At 35.3% G+C, this 14571-nt stretch overlaps 1 protein-coding gene across 1 annotated transcript in view; it reads right to left on the reverse strand.

The window, feature by feature from the left end:
- The window catches only part of LOC100713794 (guanylate-binding protein 6-like), a 20445-nt gene extending 9181 nt beyond the window's left edge, over nt 1-11264 (reverse strand). The window contains exons 1-4 of the mRNA XM_063253803.1: nt 11129-11264; nt 9306-9350; nt 5985-6188; nt 2094-2221 (exon numbers count right to left, since the gene is read on the reverse strand). Coding sequence (XP_063109873.1) covers nt 2094-2221; nt 5985-6174 — 318 coding nt within the window. The 5' untranslated portion in view covers nt 6175-6188; nt 9306-9350; nt 11129-11264. The remainder of the gene's footprint in view (nt 1-2093; nt 2222-5984; nt 6189-9305; nt 9351-11128) is intronic.
- Nucleotides 11265-14571: the final 3307 nt, after the last annotated feature.

A 14571-nucleotide genomic window follows, 5' to 3' on the forward strand; every position in this document is an offset into this window, starting at 1 on the left:
TGTGAAATGGAAACTACAGGATGACGGAAAATTTTTTGCAAAACACGTATCTGGTAAGCAGTTAATGATAAAATATTTAAAGAATTCCTATAACTCAGTAGCAAACCCATACAAATAATCCAATAGAAAATGTACAAGCAATTGCAATATATGTTTCTTTCAAGAAAGAATATAAATAGCCACTAGATTTATAAAAAGATGTTCATTGTCACTGATCATCAGAAAAATACAAAACCAAACCAATAGAAGACATAACATGACGTCTATTCATATCACTTATCAAAAAGCAGAACATAAGAACTGCTGATGAGGATTAAGGAAAGAAACCTTATATCTATTATTTGGAATGTAAATTAGAGTAGACATTACAGAAAATACCATGTAGTTTTCCTTGCAATATTAAAACAAGAAGCACCAAATTATCCAACAATCTCATTCTACATACGGATCCTCAGGAAATAATATCAGTGCCTAAAAGAGAAATGTGCACTTCTGTGTGTATTGTACCATTGTTCAAAACAGGTGAGGTTGAAGAAAAGCCATATTCTCTATCAGTGAATGAGTCAGTAAATATAATGTGTAATACATTTATCAACCTTGGTAAGGAAGAGAATCCTACCTTTTACACTGTTACATTTAAAAGTGTTATGTTTAGGGATAAAGTCAGCTAGAAAAAGTGAAATATTCATTATTTCATCAAGTGGTAGAATACTAAGAGCAAAAAAAAAAAGGAAACAGAAAAAAAAAAGAAAAAGAAAAAGTTAATCCATACTAGTAGAGAATACAATAGTGTTTTTTAACAAAATTGAGAAATGCAGAGACCATAGACAAAAGAAATGAAGTTTTATTTATGCAACCTAAGTGATTTCTGAGGACTAAAGAATGGCTTAGTAACCATAGTTACCAACAGAACATTTTATACTTGAATTTGCTGAAAGGCTACAAGCTACATGTTTATGGTACAAAAAGGAAATAGCAATTATGTCAGGTCTGGATACATTACTTGGTGGTCATCTCATAATACATATCAAAATGACACTCAAAATATTTACACTCAAGTACACATTTTGTTGATCATATTACAATAAAACTGAAAAAAGTAAAATCTCTCACTCGTTTTTGTACAGAAACCATTAGTATTTAAATTTATACACTATTCACAAATACATCATGAAAGAAGGGACAAAAGGCAAATCATTACATTGTTTGGAAGTTAAAATACCAAAACTCCATCTTAGAATGTTTATCATAGAAAAAATGTTGTATGGAACCAGCACACTTAGAGGCTTCTTAGAGACTTCCAGAATGTTCTATGGATAGTTAGGGAGATTCATCATAAGGAATCCCCAAATCCATACTTCATTTGTGGACTGGAAGTGGATCAGAGACCTTTCCTCAGATAATGAGGTGGGGCTGGCACCTCACCACCCTCTGTTCCAGATACCCATATGCCTAACTATACATGGCGAAAGAGTGATGTGAGCACACATCGCCTTCTGCAACTGGAAGACTCATTGCCCAGCTCTGGACAGAGTTGGTGGAAAACATCCTACATGTGTTAGCTCTCTTATGAGACAATTTTCAATGGCCAAATTCTAGTGATTGATCATTGCCAGTGGTAATGACTCAGCACTCAGCACCCAACCAACAGAAAGTATCTCAAAAGAGCAGGTCCAATCAATTGTCCCTCTGCAAACTGACAGAGGCCAGGGACTTCACAGTGCAACCTCATTTTCTGTTCAACGCGCTTTTCCTGTCATCATGTGCTTTCCAAAACTGTACTGAAGACTATATGGGGATCAAGCTTTAATCCTGCTCAATAAATTCTGCACTGCTATTCCAGACCCTGGAACTTACTTGGTCAGTGTTTTCCTTTTACTGAATGAAGTTATTCACATCAGTGTCAAGCAATGCGTAATTGACTTAAAATATCATGATACTAGGTGTTATCTAGGAATGAGATTCAAGCAGTGCAAAATTTGCCTCATTCACTTGTTTGGTGTCTTCTGTATCATAAACAGATTGCAGTAGTCAAATCTTGGAAAGAAGGCAGACTAAAATAAAAAAGATCGGTCTGAGATTCTTGGCCTCACCTTTTCCACATCACCCAGACCCTCTGTGTCTAGAAGGACCAGAGTGTGATTTGGCTTGGTGGGGTGGGGCACACACCACATCCAGATGCCCTTGGTTTCAGATTGCACTGTGGAGCCCAGAGGGAAACCTGAAGGGAAGAGGAGAAAGAGCAAACAGTGAGCACAGCTCCACCAAGTAACAGAGGGAAGATAGGCCAAGCTTCGTTGGACTGTGACTACTCAAGCAAAAAATAATAGTGCCTTCTCTATTTTGAGAAGGATGTCTTACTTTATAAGTTGTGTTTTAGGTGGGGGCACATTAAATATAAGAATAATGACACTAAAGGGCTCAAGATGACCACAAACAGGCATAGAAATCTAACAAAATGGAGGCTTCTGGTGGCTACAAAAATACTATTGGTAAATTAGGGTGAGACTCAAAGTCAGAGAAGAGCAAACTAAAGAGGGACTTGAGAAGAGAAAAGAAAAGTAGAAAAAGAAAACTGGAATATATTTTGTATTAAAAGATGCTAAGAAGAAAAAGATGAAGGGAACAGCAGACTTGATAATCACAATATAATAGCAAGTCTAAGGGGCATCTTAAAGATGACAAATATTGAAGGGTCTCTATATTGAGACAGGAGGATTATGTAGAAAAGTGACAATATCACCCACAAAGTACACCCTAATTTGCAGATTGACTTGCAGAGAGGCTGGAGGCTAGTCTGCACAGTCCCTGCATCCCTGCTCACCCTAGATGACAGCAAATTGGGGAGGACAGCAAAAACTCAAGTCAACACACTTCTGAAAGGCCCTAAGCAATATGGAGAGGGCCAGAGACCCCCAGGACACTCCAGTATGAAAGAAACCAGAAACATGACAAGAGATAGAAATTTTTAAAAATCTCCAGCTGCCCAACATGAGAAAATAAGTCCAGGAGAAGTAAACACTGAAGAGAACAAGCACAGTAACCATCTAATAGTGGACACAGCATCAGCCAAAAAAAAAAAAAAATACCTCCATGACCTCATACATGAATTTAAAGCAGTACTCCTGATCCAAGTGAGGCAAGATATAAAGAGATTAATTAAAGAAATGACAATCCCTGCCCAAGAGAACACAGATGGAAGAACTGAGGAAATCAGAAAAGAAAGAGAAACTTCTGAAGAAGAATTTAAACATAACTTAGAATACATGAAACAGATCCAAAGAGATTACCAGGAAACTAAAAACTCCATTGAACACTGGCAAAATGCCTTGACAGAAACTAAAGTCAGCCTTTTGAAACTTGAAGAGAGATTTATCATATATAATCATGAAAGAAAAGATCTCTTAAAAATAACAAGGAACCAGAAAGAAACAATTCAAGGGCTAGAAGATGACAAAAGCATACATAACTTAAGAATAAAGAATGTGAGTGAGGAAGCAGGAGCAACCAAAAATGAAATACAAAGAATATTCACAGATACATTAAAGCAAAATTTCCCATGTATAACAAAAAGAAATGATATCCAGATAAAAGAGGTGTACAGAACACCACCTACCTACAACCAAAACAGATCTACACCCAGACATATAATAATCAAGATTCCAGAAATCCACCAAAAGAACAGAATATTAAAAGCAGCCAGAGGAAAAAAGCAGATTACCTACAATGGGAAAATTATCAAAATAACAACAGACTTATCAACACAAACTCTTAAATCAAGAAGGGAATGGGGAAAAATATTCCAAGTCCTGAAAAAAAATAATATGCAACCAAGACTCATATACCCATCAAAACTCTCTCTCAAAATTAATGGAGAAATAAGATGCTTCCAAGACAAGGAGGAACTGTGGGAGTTCGTGGCTACCAAGCCAACCCTACAGAGAGTGCTGAAGGACATTCCAGAGAAAGAGAAGAAGGCATACCACCATTCCAGCAACAGTGTCAGAGAGGCCTCAGTGAATGGGGCAGACAGTGGAAAGAGGGAGTAAGGTGGACAAATTATAGCAGTAAAGTGGTGTAGCAGACATGAGGCAGAGACGGTAAGCTATAGCCTTTAGTATAGATAGCTTTGATACACTACAAAAAAAGGCAGAGGTCATTGTTAATAGTGTATCAGGATTTAAAAGTCACAGTAGCCTTATCGCTCTGTTTAGTTTGAATTTAACTTGTTCTGGTCTGTCCACTCATATCAGATTGGAGGGCACAGACATCTGACCCAAAAATAGCAGGTTATACTATGGTAACTATCCTTAATTTCCTATTAACTTAAGCTGAAATCCTGTACTACTTATATTGTCTTACTATGACTGATCTTATTTGAATCTGATTCATAAGACCGCAGTTTTGCCTTGGCTGATTTTATTTGAATTTGATATGCTTGATAGTATCAACCCTAAAAGTAGAGGCAACTACTCTGAAGATGACAAGATGTAAAAGATATCCATACTAGTATTAATTATTAACAGCTCTCAGGTCCTACAATGTTTTCAAAGTTGTGTTATTATAAAAATAGCTAGGTAATACTATGTTCAACTATATTAAGCCCGGTGATGTGGATACGACTATTGAAAATAACAAGAGAAAGCATAGTAACTACCGTAGATCACCTAATATTGTGTTCTTACGTGTCTTTTTCACTGCATGTTTTTCTAGGAATTGGGTTTTTGTTTGTTTGTTTGTTTTGTCTTTTTCATTTTTATCGGTATCAGGGATCGAACTCACAACTGCCTGCTTGCAAGGCAGGCGCTTATGCCGCTGAGCTAAATCCCCAGCCCCTAGGAATTTGTTTTGCTGTCTTGTTATGATTTGTTTTCCCCTATAATACAGAGAGGATAGATACACATGTAGAAATTCACACATGAGATTTTTTTAAAAAAACTATTTAGGGGAACAGATTATATAATGCAATATGTAATGAACAGATACTCTGAAGAAGAAGAGACACTAAGAAACCCAATGCTAATTCTGTAGCATTATGATATAAAATCTAGCAATACTATTATTCACTGATCAGAGTGATATTAGTCTAGTCTCTTGAGTTCAATTTCAGCATATTTAAAGATAAGGACAGCTACTATGAAGAGAATGAGAAATGAGATGGTAGGTATTATTGTCTTCCCCAATGTCAGATCTTGGAGACCTACAAAGCCTTCATCATCCTGTGATGATTTGATTAGTTCTATAATATGCAGTATGTATTTAATGTGTATGAAGATGGGGACAACTATTTGGAAGAAACTAGAGACAATTAGATAGACAGTGAAGATCTCCAGTGGACTTGCTTTGAAATCTGTATTTCTTTAAATTGTTTTTTTAACTGTTTTGTTCTGTTTTGGTATGTTTAATCTTACCCTCTTTAAGATAGAAAACAAGTGTGCAGGACTGATAACCATATTACTAAGTTTTTGTTGGATCATTGAGCAGAACTGTTGGCAGTGTCACTATTTGAATGTCATTTTACATACTTTAATTTTGTAACCTGAACAGCTATTTCTAAGATGATAATATGTAACTTGTCAACTGGTGATTTCTTGCCATTTATTTTTCTATAATTCTGTATTATTTCTACCCTTTTTATCTCCATGTTATTTTTTTTTTTTGTTTCTTTCTCTTTAAATAAATTTTAAAAAAAAGAAAAGTCACAATGTGTTGTAGAAGGGAAAAGATACAGAAGCCTAGTGACTGAGGATGTAAGAAAAGGTGGAATAATGAGCTTTAGAAGAATGTGTTATCTTCCATGACAATAAGAAAAGCATACGGGAACAAATGAGAACAATGTTTTAATTTGGTGGTCAGAATTAAAATGAGACAGTTGCTCCACTGAGAAGATTTGGGTTCCATGTTCATGTGCCTGACAAAAATGACTAAAAAGCTGAGATGCAGCAGACATCAGGCAATTGGCCCCACTCCAGGACAGCACTCACCACTGTTCCTTCCTGCCAGGCGGTTCATCAAGTAGGACTTTCCAGTACGGTACAGTCCAACAATGGCTACCACCACCACTGGATTAGAAATCCTGCCAAGAATCTGTATGGCTTCCTGGTTCACAGACAGGTGCTGATTAACATTTTCTATCAGACACTGGGGGGCCGACATTTTAGGTCCAGATGCCATAGCAGCTTGCCAAGCTAAAATAATGAAAAGAAATCTGTATATATTAGTGACAAGGGTTGCACAAGGATGTGATTACACCACATCATTGAAACATACATTTAAATATTGTTAAAATCATAACTATAATCATATCTACTTTATTATTTGTCATATATATTATATATAAAAATATATTTATGTTAGATGTATTATGAATATGTATTATGCATTTTTATATAAGCAAACACCAAGACACCAATATCTGGATAAAGCAACATCTTTTCTGTTCAATACTGCTGTAATCACTTCCCTGGCATAATAATTCTCTGAGAGACATTGGTTATTTTATGTTTTTTGTTCAGTAACTTGCTATAGTACTTTTATGAATATTATGCTTGCAGTTAAAATTTTCTCTCAAGTCCCTAATGTATTCAGAGGTAGGGCTTTGGACGTTGGTTGGATCATGAAGGGGGGTGTTACTCCTGTGAATGGATTAATCCATTAGTAAGTTCATGGCTGAATCCTGTTAGAAGGTAAAGGCCTACTTGGAAAAGGTAGCTCACTGCAGACATGACTTTGGCTGATTTATCTCCTACTCATTTCTTCCCTTTTATCTGTTTCTAGCCACTAGGAGATACATAAGGGCAATGATATTTTTCCCTAAGTGGCAGCCAACCATGCAATAAATCCTCTGAAAATTTGAGCCCACATCAAATACTCTTCTTTTAAGTCCTTTAAGTTGAAGGGATTGAATATTTGTCTCACCAATGGGAAAGCTAACTAGTATAGAAAACTAGATGAGAGAAGTGGAGATGTTACTGTGAATAATACCTGACCATGTGATTTAGAAATCTTTGAGGTAGATTTGGGGGAAGCGTTGGAAAGATTAGAGATGTGAGTTATAGAAATTTTAGAATACAGTATCCCATATTTAATGAGAGATTCTGACTGAAAGTTGATACAAACGTGAACAATGAAGGCTCATGAAATTTCAGATAACAATGAGAGCACAATTGAGAATAACAAATTTCAGCCCAGCTTGTGAAACTTACTGACATAGTAAGAATGTCTCTTTCTCAAAGAAATTAAATTAACAATATCTATGGATGTAGCTCAGTTCCAATTGAGTGTGTTCAATACTCAGTACCAAGAAACAAAAAGTTGTAGGAGAGGTGCCAGAGAATTACCACAATAGTAGGATTCTCTGTTTTTATTCTGATACTATCTATGAAGTTTATCATTGTCCTGTGAATCTCCCCTCATATTTTTGGATGTCATTTTATTAAATTAGTTGTTCATAGAATTTGTTATTTTTTGAAATTGGGATATATAAACACAATGTTGATTCAAGTGACCCAAATATTTATTTTATAATTATACATCAAATATTCACAATGGATTTGATTCCATCGATACAGTTCTATCATCGACTTGTGTAGTATTAAGCAAGGAGATTGGTCTACCTAACCCAAGAATTTTATGATAATTAATGATGTACAATAAAATATAATTGTAAGTCCATCTGGAGGATGTGTTAATAATTAAAAGAAATAGCCGAACCTTAACATAGCATGTGTCACAAAATAGAATTTCAGTGTGTTATACACTAGAAAAAAGAACTTTGTTATATTTGTATATACCAAAATACTTGTAATCTGGCGTTACTGTATATATGTTTCCCTTCCCCCTTCTCCCTCTGGGTGACCTAATTGATATGTTAATCAACGCTCTCCTCTGTAAAGAATTGTAAATTCCTACAAGACTTCCCTGTCCTCTCCTAAAGGAAAGGAAGGTTATTAATTGCTGCTAAACTCCTCTATTCTCTGCTGAGGAAAACAAGATCTTCCACATTAGCCTATTTCCTGATCCAGGCCCATGACCTTTACTTTGGAAGTTGTGATAAGTACTAGGAGGGGCGACAAGTTTAGAGGAAGGACATAGCTTTTGCAGTCTCTAGCTGCACTGTGTTGCTGGGCCCAGGGTAAAATAAATCAGCGCTGCTTTTTAAAATATGTTTTTGCTTCATTTTTTAAACTCGAGTTAGGGGGCTTGTTTGTGGATTACAAGAAGTGAACTTTTGTTGATTTACATAGAAATAAATAAAATGATTATTATAAACAAATGATCTAGTAGATTCTATATTTCATCAGAATCTTTATAAATTATTAAGAAGTAGAAATTTACAAATCACTTTTTCACTGGAACAGAACAGTAGTCAAGTTCAAACAAAATGTGCCTGTACAATTTTCTTCCCCAATTTTTATTTTTCTTCTGGGGATAAGGAATATGGAGGTAAACCATGAGCTCAGCATCTGCCTTGTACCTCCTGGACCTGAACTATATTCTGTCTGAAATGCAGACTAAAATTATTTCTAGGATGATATGGTCATCACTACAATAATTCTACATATGTCTCTGTTAGAGTTGAATAAATCAGGGACCATTTAGCTTCATATAAACTTAGTCCATTGGTTTGCTTCCATTCAGGAGTGGCATTAAAACTCTGAAGTACATGAGAATCCCTTTAAAGGATTGCTAACAGCTGGCTTCCCAGGCCTAAGTACCCATACGTTACCATGTGCCACAAGTGGCTAGGATGTTCCTTTAAGAAAAAAAATAATCCTGCATAGTACAACTATTTTTTACTATAGAAAGGATGTAGGAACTTAGTCTACGTCTGCACAGATACTTGCGATGCTTTTGCTCAGAAGCTTTCTTAAGTATAATTGCTAGAAAGATTTAAAAAACTACATTTCATTATAATTAACTGGAAGGCTTTTCTCTTTGTGTTCTAAAGCTAAGGCAAATACTGTTGAGAGTCTGGCAGGCATCTGTCCACAGCCTTTCCTGGTCAGCTTGTTCCTGCTGCTGCTGCTGCTGTAAACAGATGGTCAGGGAGCTGTGCATTCCAGGACTCGGTTTGCCTGTCTGCCACTTTCCTCTTACTAGCAAACTCTGAGATGCCTGAGAACTGAAACCAGAGGTAGACTCCGGGATATCAGGCACAGGAAATGACAATTCTTGTCCTTCCTCAGCTCCTTTGAAGGAGAAATCAAGGCAAGCTCAAAAATGATTTGCATGATAGAAGTGAAAATGAACATATCTAATCCAGCACACCAGTGGTCCAAGCAAAGTACTCAGTTGCCTCTTACCTTTTGCTGTTTCTCTTTGCACTTGCTTGTCTCTTCTTGTATCAGCTAAAATTGAAAGAGGAATAGATGACATGAAGAAGAAAAAAATCTTGAAAGTTAACTATACCCACACACATGCTTCATTCATGCTAAAACTGAGAGTAAAGTATTTTGCAGGGCTGATAAAAATATGGAAAACTTTCCATAATAACGAGATTAGATTTAAAAAGAGCTTTGCAAGCCAAGTGTGGTAGCACACATCTGTAATCCTAGAGCTTAGGAGGGTGAGAACAGAAGGATTTCCTATTTAAAATCTACCAGGATTCTCTCAAAAACAACCCAAAAGTTTTTTTTTTTTTGTTTTGTTTTGTTTTTCCAAACAGACTACACTCATCCCCTGAAATGAAAGCAATGAACTAAATAACATTTCTCAATCAGTTTATATGCAATACAATCTGTGTTCTGGTGAAACTCCACAAAGTAAACCTCATTTTCACTGAGAGAAAAATATTGATCACAACACTCAAAAAAATGCATGACCCTATTTCAGAAAAACAAGCTTAAATATTGCATGGTGTCTCTTTAGGAGAAACATATATGTCTGAAAGTAAATAAAATAGAAGATAAATAGAGAATATGTAGAAGATCCAATAATTCCACAAATTTTCTATTCTGTTGTTTAAAAAATATTTAAGATATATAACAAATTTGTTTCGTTTATATGACTAGTTTCCTTTTGTTCATTGAAAAGAAAGTTTTGTCCTTTTGTTTATCTCTTCCTCTATGATTTTTACTTTGAGTGACATTTTGGCCATTATTTTAAGACCCCATACACTGAATAAACTACTGCTTTTCTCTCATTATTTTGTTATGAAACTTTGGTTTATGATTTCATAAAGGTAAAAAGTACTTTTAGCAATTGCCTTATTAATATCTACTTTATTGCATTAAAATAAAAACTTTAAAATGTACTAGAAAAGAACTGAGTACCATCTGAATAATATTTACAATTGAGACATGTTTATGATAGTGCTCTGAGCTTATTAGAATGGAAAGAAAACAACAGCTGGTAAATAGATAAATAAGAATAAGAACAACCATTTGATATATGTTAAGTTATTAAAAGCAATTATTTACTTATTTTTGGTTTATCTTTTTTTTTTTTTTTTGTACCCAGAATTGAACTCAGCCTCTTGCTTTTCAGGCAGGTGCTTATATTAAAAACACTTCCTATAATTGACATCATACTAAATTCTTAGCATTTGAGTGTTTCAAACATTCACATTTCCCACCATAGCTCATTTAAGTATCTGCTTTCTGCTTTCTTCTCCACTCTAGGCTTTGTTATGATTACAAGGGTGATCACAATATAAAGCCATTAAAGAACCTAAATTAATTTTAACTCACTCTTTGATCACTTCAGAAAGTCTTAAATCCGTGACTTAAGTGTAAATGCTAGAAAGATAAAACCTGTTCATTTCATTGTAATTAACCGGAAGCTGCTTGTCCTGGAAGGCTTTATGCTCTGTGTTCCAGAGCTGAGGCAGCACTGATAGAGTCCAGCAGGGCTCTGTACACAGCCCTTCGCAGTCAGCCTGAGGCTGATGCTACTGTAAATTAATAGTCAGGGAACTGTGCATGGGAGGCCCCATGTTCTGGCTACCTCAAGCCTGCATTAGCAAAGTCTGAGATTCTCCAGAATTAAATCCAGACACAGACCACAGAGTGTCAGACACAGGCAAGTGACAATTCCTATCCTTCCCTCTGCTGCTACTTTGAAGGAGAAATCCAGTCAAACTGAAGAATAATTTACATGATAGGAACAGAAAAGTAAATGAACATACCTGTTCCAGTGCACTTAAGTATAGTTCCCAGTCGCCTCTCACTCCTTCTTGTTTCTCTTTCTACTTGTCTCTCCTTATATTAGCTAAAATAGAAAGTGAAAGTACATAGGAAGAAGAAACCACTCCCTGGCAGCTAATTGTACCCACAGGTATGTTGCGTTTATGCTAAAGTATTTCCCAACACTGATTGCTAGAAGAGGCGTGTCTGAAATATCTGACCAAGTCTGAATGTGGATGTTTGCAGCAGAAATGAGAAGAAGTCAGAAAGCCCACAGGTACTGTGTGGTGCTATCCCAGTCAACACATCCTGCCTGCTAGCTTTTGTCCTCTTTGTGTTGGAAGACTTCCATAGTATCAATTCCAAAACTGAATGTCTATTTCTAGAGTTGTTGGAATCAAACAGCATGAAATATCCTTATTTTGGACAGGAGCAGAATTATCAACAAAGGGTTTTTTCATGTGTTTTATTTCTAAGTTTTTGATTATCTGTCCAGGTACTTGACCCTAACATTCAGTGTCCATAGGAGCAATTGTGTAACTTCCAGCAATGTACCTCATAGCTTTGTCATAGCTCATAGACAGTCAGAGGTTAATAAGCAATGATAGGACATAGTCAGGTATTAACACAGAAATGTCTGGCTTGATTAGGGGATGCTTGTCTAGGTCCACTGATGCATGGGAATGAGCAAGGAAGTGATCATATGTTATAGTGAGTCCAGCTAGCCTGCATGGGGTAGGCAAAGGTGAAGTTTACAAATGTGTATAAGCTGATCATGAAATTGGAATTTGAGTGGAAATATAAAATACTTTCCATTATAATGAGATTAGATTTTAAAAAGGGTTTTGAAAACCAGGTATGGTGGCACACATCTATAATTCTAGTACTTAGGAGGCTAAGGCAGGAGGATCTCACATTTAAAGGCAACCAGGGCTCCACAACAAGACTCACACACAAAAACAAACCAAAAAGAGTTTTTCTAAAAAGAACACAATCATGCCCTGAAATGAAAGGAATGAACTTGTTGTATGCAGTGTAATCTGAGTTCTGGTGAAATGTCACAAAGTGAACCTCATTTGCACTGATAAAATGTGTTGATCACAAAATTCAAAACAGTGTATGATCTTATTTCAAAAAAATAAGCTTATTTCAGAAAAGTAAGCTTAAATATTGCATGGTATGTCTTTCAAGAGAAATTATACATATATATGCATACATATGGGAGCAAAATAGAAGATAAACAGAAAGTAGGAAAAAGTTCCAATAATCCCACAAATTACACATTCTATTGTTTCAAAAATATTTTAGCATATATGCTAGTTGGTTTCATTTATATTACTATTTTTTCTTTGTTGAAAGAAAGTTTTATCTTTTTATTTGTTTATTTCTTCTTTGTCTATGACTTTTTTTAAGGAGAAAAAGAAAAAAACAGAAAAAGGGTACAAGTAACACAAAATTTAAAAAATAAACAATAAGAAATCACTAGTTAATAGATTACATATTCTTATCTTAGAAATAGTTGTTCAAGTTACAAAATTGAAGCATCTCTTTGACTTTTATTTGAGTACCATTTTGGTAATTCTTGTAAGACTTCCACATACTGTAAATATACTATTACTACACTATAAGTTTTTGATTAAATTTTCTTTTAGTTTTTCATGGAAGTAAATAGAAGTCTATTTATGTTTCTTTTATTAAACAAAAAAATTTAAAATGTACTGGAGAAGAACTCAGTACATTCTCAGAAAGAGTTACAAATAAGCCATGTCTATAATAGTGCTCTGAGTTTACTAGAATGGAAGCAAGAACTGATAAATTAATTTATTATTTATAAATAAACATAAATAAGAACAACCACTGGATCATTGTCAGAAAATTAAAAGCCTTTAATATAACTGACATAAGAGTAAATTCTTAACAGTTAAATGTCCCAAACATTCCCATTTCCAACAGCCTTGTTCTCATACAGGGGCACGGGTTTTTCTCACATGCAGGTCTTGCCTCCATCCTAGATGGGGTTCTTTGATCACATCTGCATGATAGTATAGAGTTTTTCAAGTGAATGCATCTTGTTAAAGGATTCTGCACTTGCAATTAAGTCTATCTCTCACTGAGATGATAATTTTTGGAACAATCTTTGAATCTCTCTCTCTCTCTCTCTCACTCGCTCGCTCTTTTTAGTGAATTAATATGATCTATAAGTGAATATTAGGACAATAGAGGGATTCCATGAACTGTAGTTAATTAAATAGGAAATGTAGCTTCATTATCTGTAGATAACAGAGAAAGTTCACAGAAAATTTTTAATTTCCCTAATGTACAAGCAGAACACACAATTCTCGTCCTACCCCATCTTCATTGCCATCCAGCCTAGAGCCCACACCAGTAAGAACTTGCCATTCTCTCACTTTCATCTGGCCTGGGCCAACATGAAGATATTCTTAAATTGTTTTGACTTGAGCTCTTTCACTCATGAATCCAAGTGAGGACTTGGCATTTTTCATTTCTTAGAAGACAATGTAGACTGAAAACAGGGAAGTGAAGGAGAAAACATACATTAGTGGAAAATTTCAGTTCATTTTTGCAAAATAGAAAGCCAGTAAGAAATCTAGTGTAAGCTTATTTTAACATACTCTTTGAACACTTTAGGAAATCTCAAATTGATGGCTGACAAGTTGCTGTTAAAATCATATTGTGTGTGTTTAAACTGTATTTACTGGCCCGGAGAATACAGATAATGGCCCCTGTAGAATAAAGCACACACAGAAGATAATTCATAGCTCTGGTAAAGAATTTAGCACACAGCCTGCCACAAGTGGATACCAAGGGCATTTTGCTTCTTACCACATTTGCTTTTGCTTCCTCACATCAAGGTAGCTAATGCACTATGAGATGTAATGTAAAGGTGGTGAAAATATTTTCAATGAATACATGTTCTTTTTCCTGTCATCTGAGCTAAGGTTCAAGTCATTTTTCCTCCTGCTGTGATGACAGAAAGCCCAATGAACACTGGGAGGCTTGGGAAAGAGAGTAAACATTTTCTCATAAAGGAAATTTCATCTTAAGTCTCAAAAATCTTTAAAAAGTGTGCAATGCCATGTCAACATGGCTACTACCACAACTTTGATTCATATAGTCCACGGGTGCTTTATTCACAACTGTTACTTGTCTCAGACAGCTGGAATACAGTGCAGTAAGCATACCAGACTTGATAAAAAAAAGAATGAGAAAGACTTGATCTAAAATTTCTTAAATTGTCATCTACCAGAGGTGTGTATTTTTCATATAAGTTTTACTACAATAAAGTAAAGGGGAAGGTTAAAAAAAAAGTTTAAGCTATTGATCTTAGGATGCCAGGAATTGGCTCTACTTTGCACAATATTGGATTTTAAAAGAATCAGAACTGGTCTAAAAAGTCTTTGTGATACAGGATTATGTTTGATTG

Source organism: Cavia porcellus, unplaced genomic scaffold (genome assembly GCF_034190915.1).
Source record: "Cavia porcellus strain 051 isolate PalLab524CR breed Dunkin Hartley unplaced genomic scaffold, mCavPor4.1 scaffold_1, whole genome shotgun sequence".
NCBI classification, from domain to species: Eukaryota; Metazoa; Chordata; class Mammalia; order Rodentia; family Caviidae; genus Cavia; species Cavia porcellus.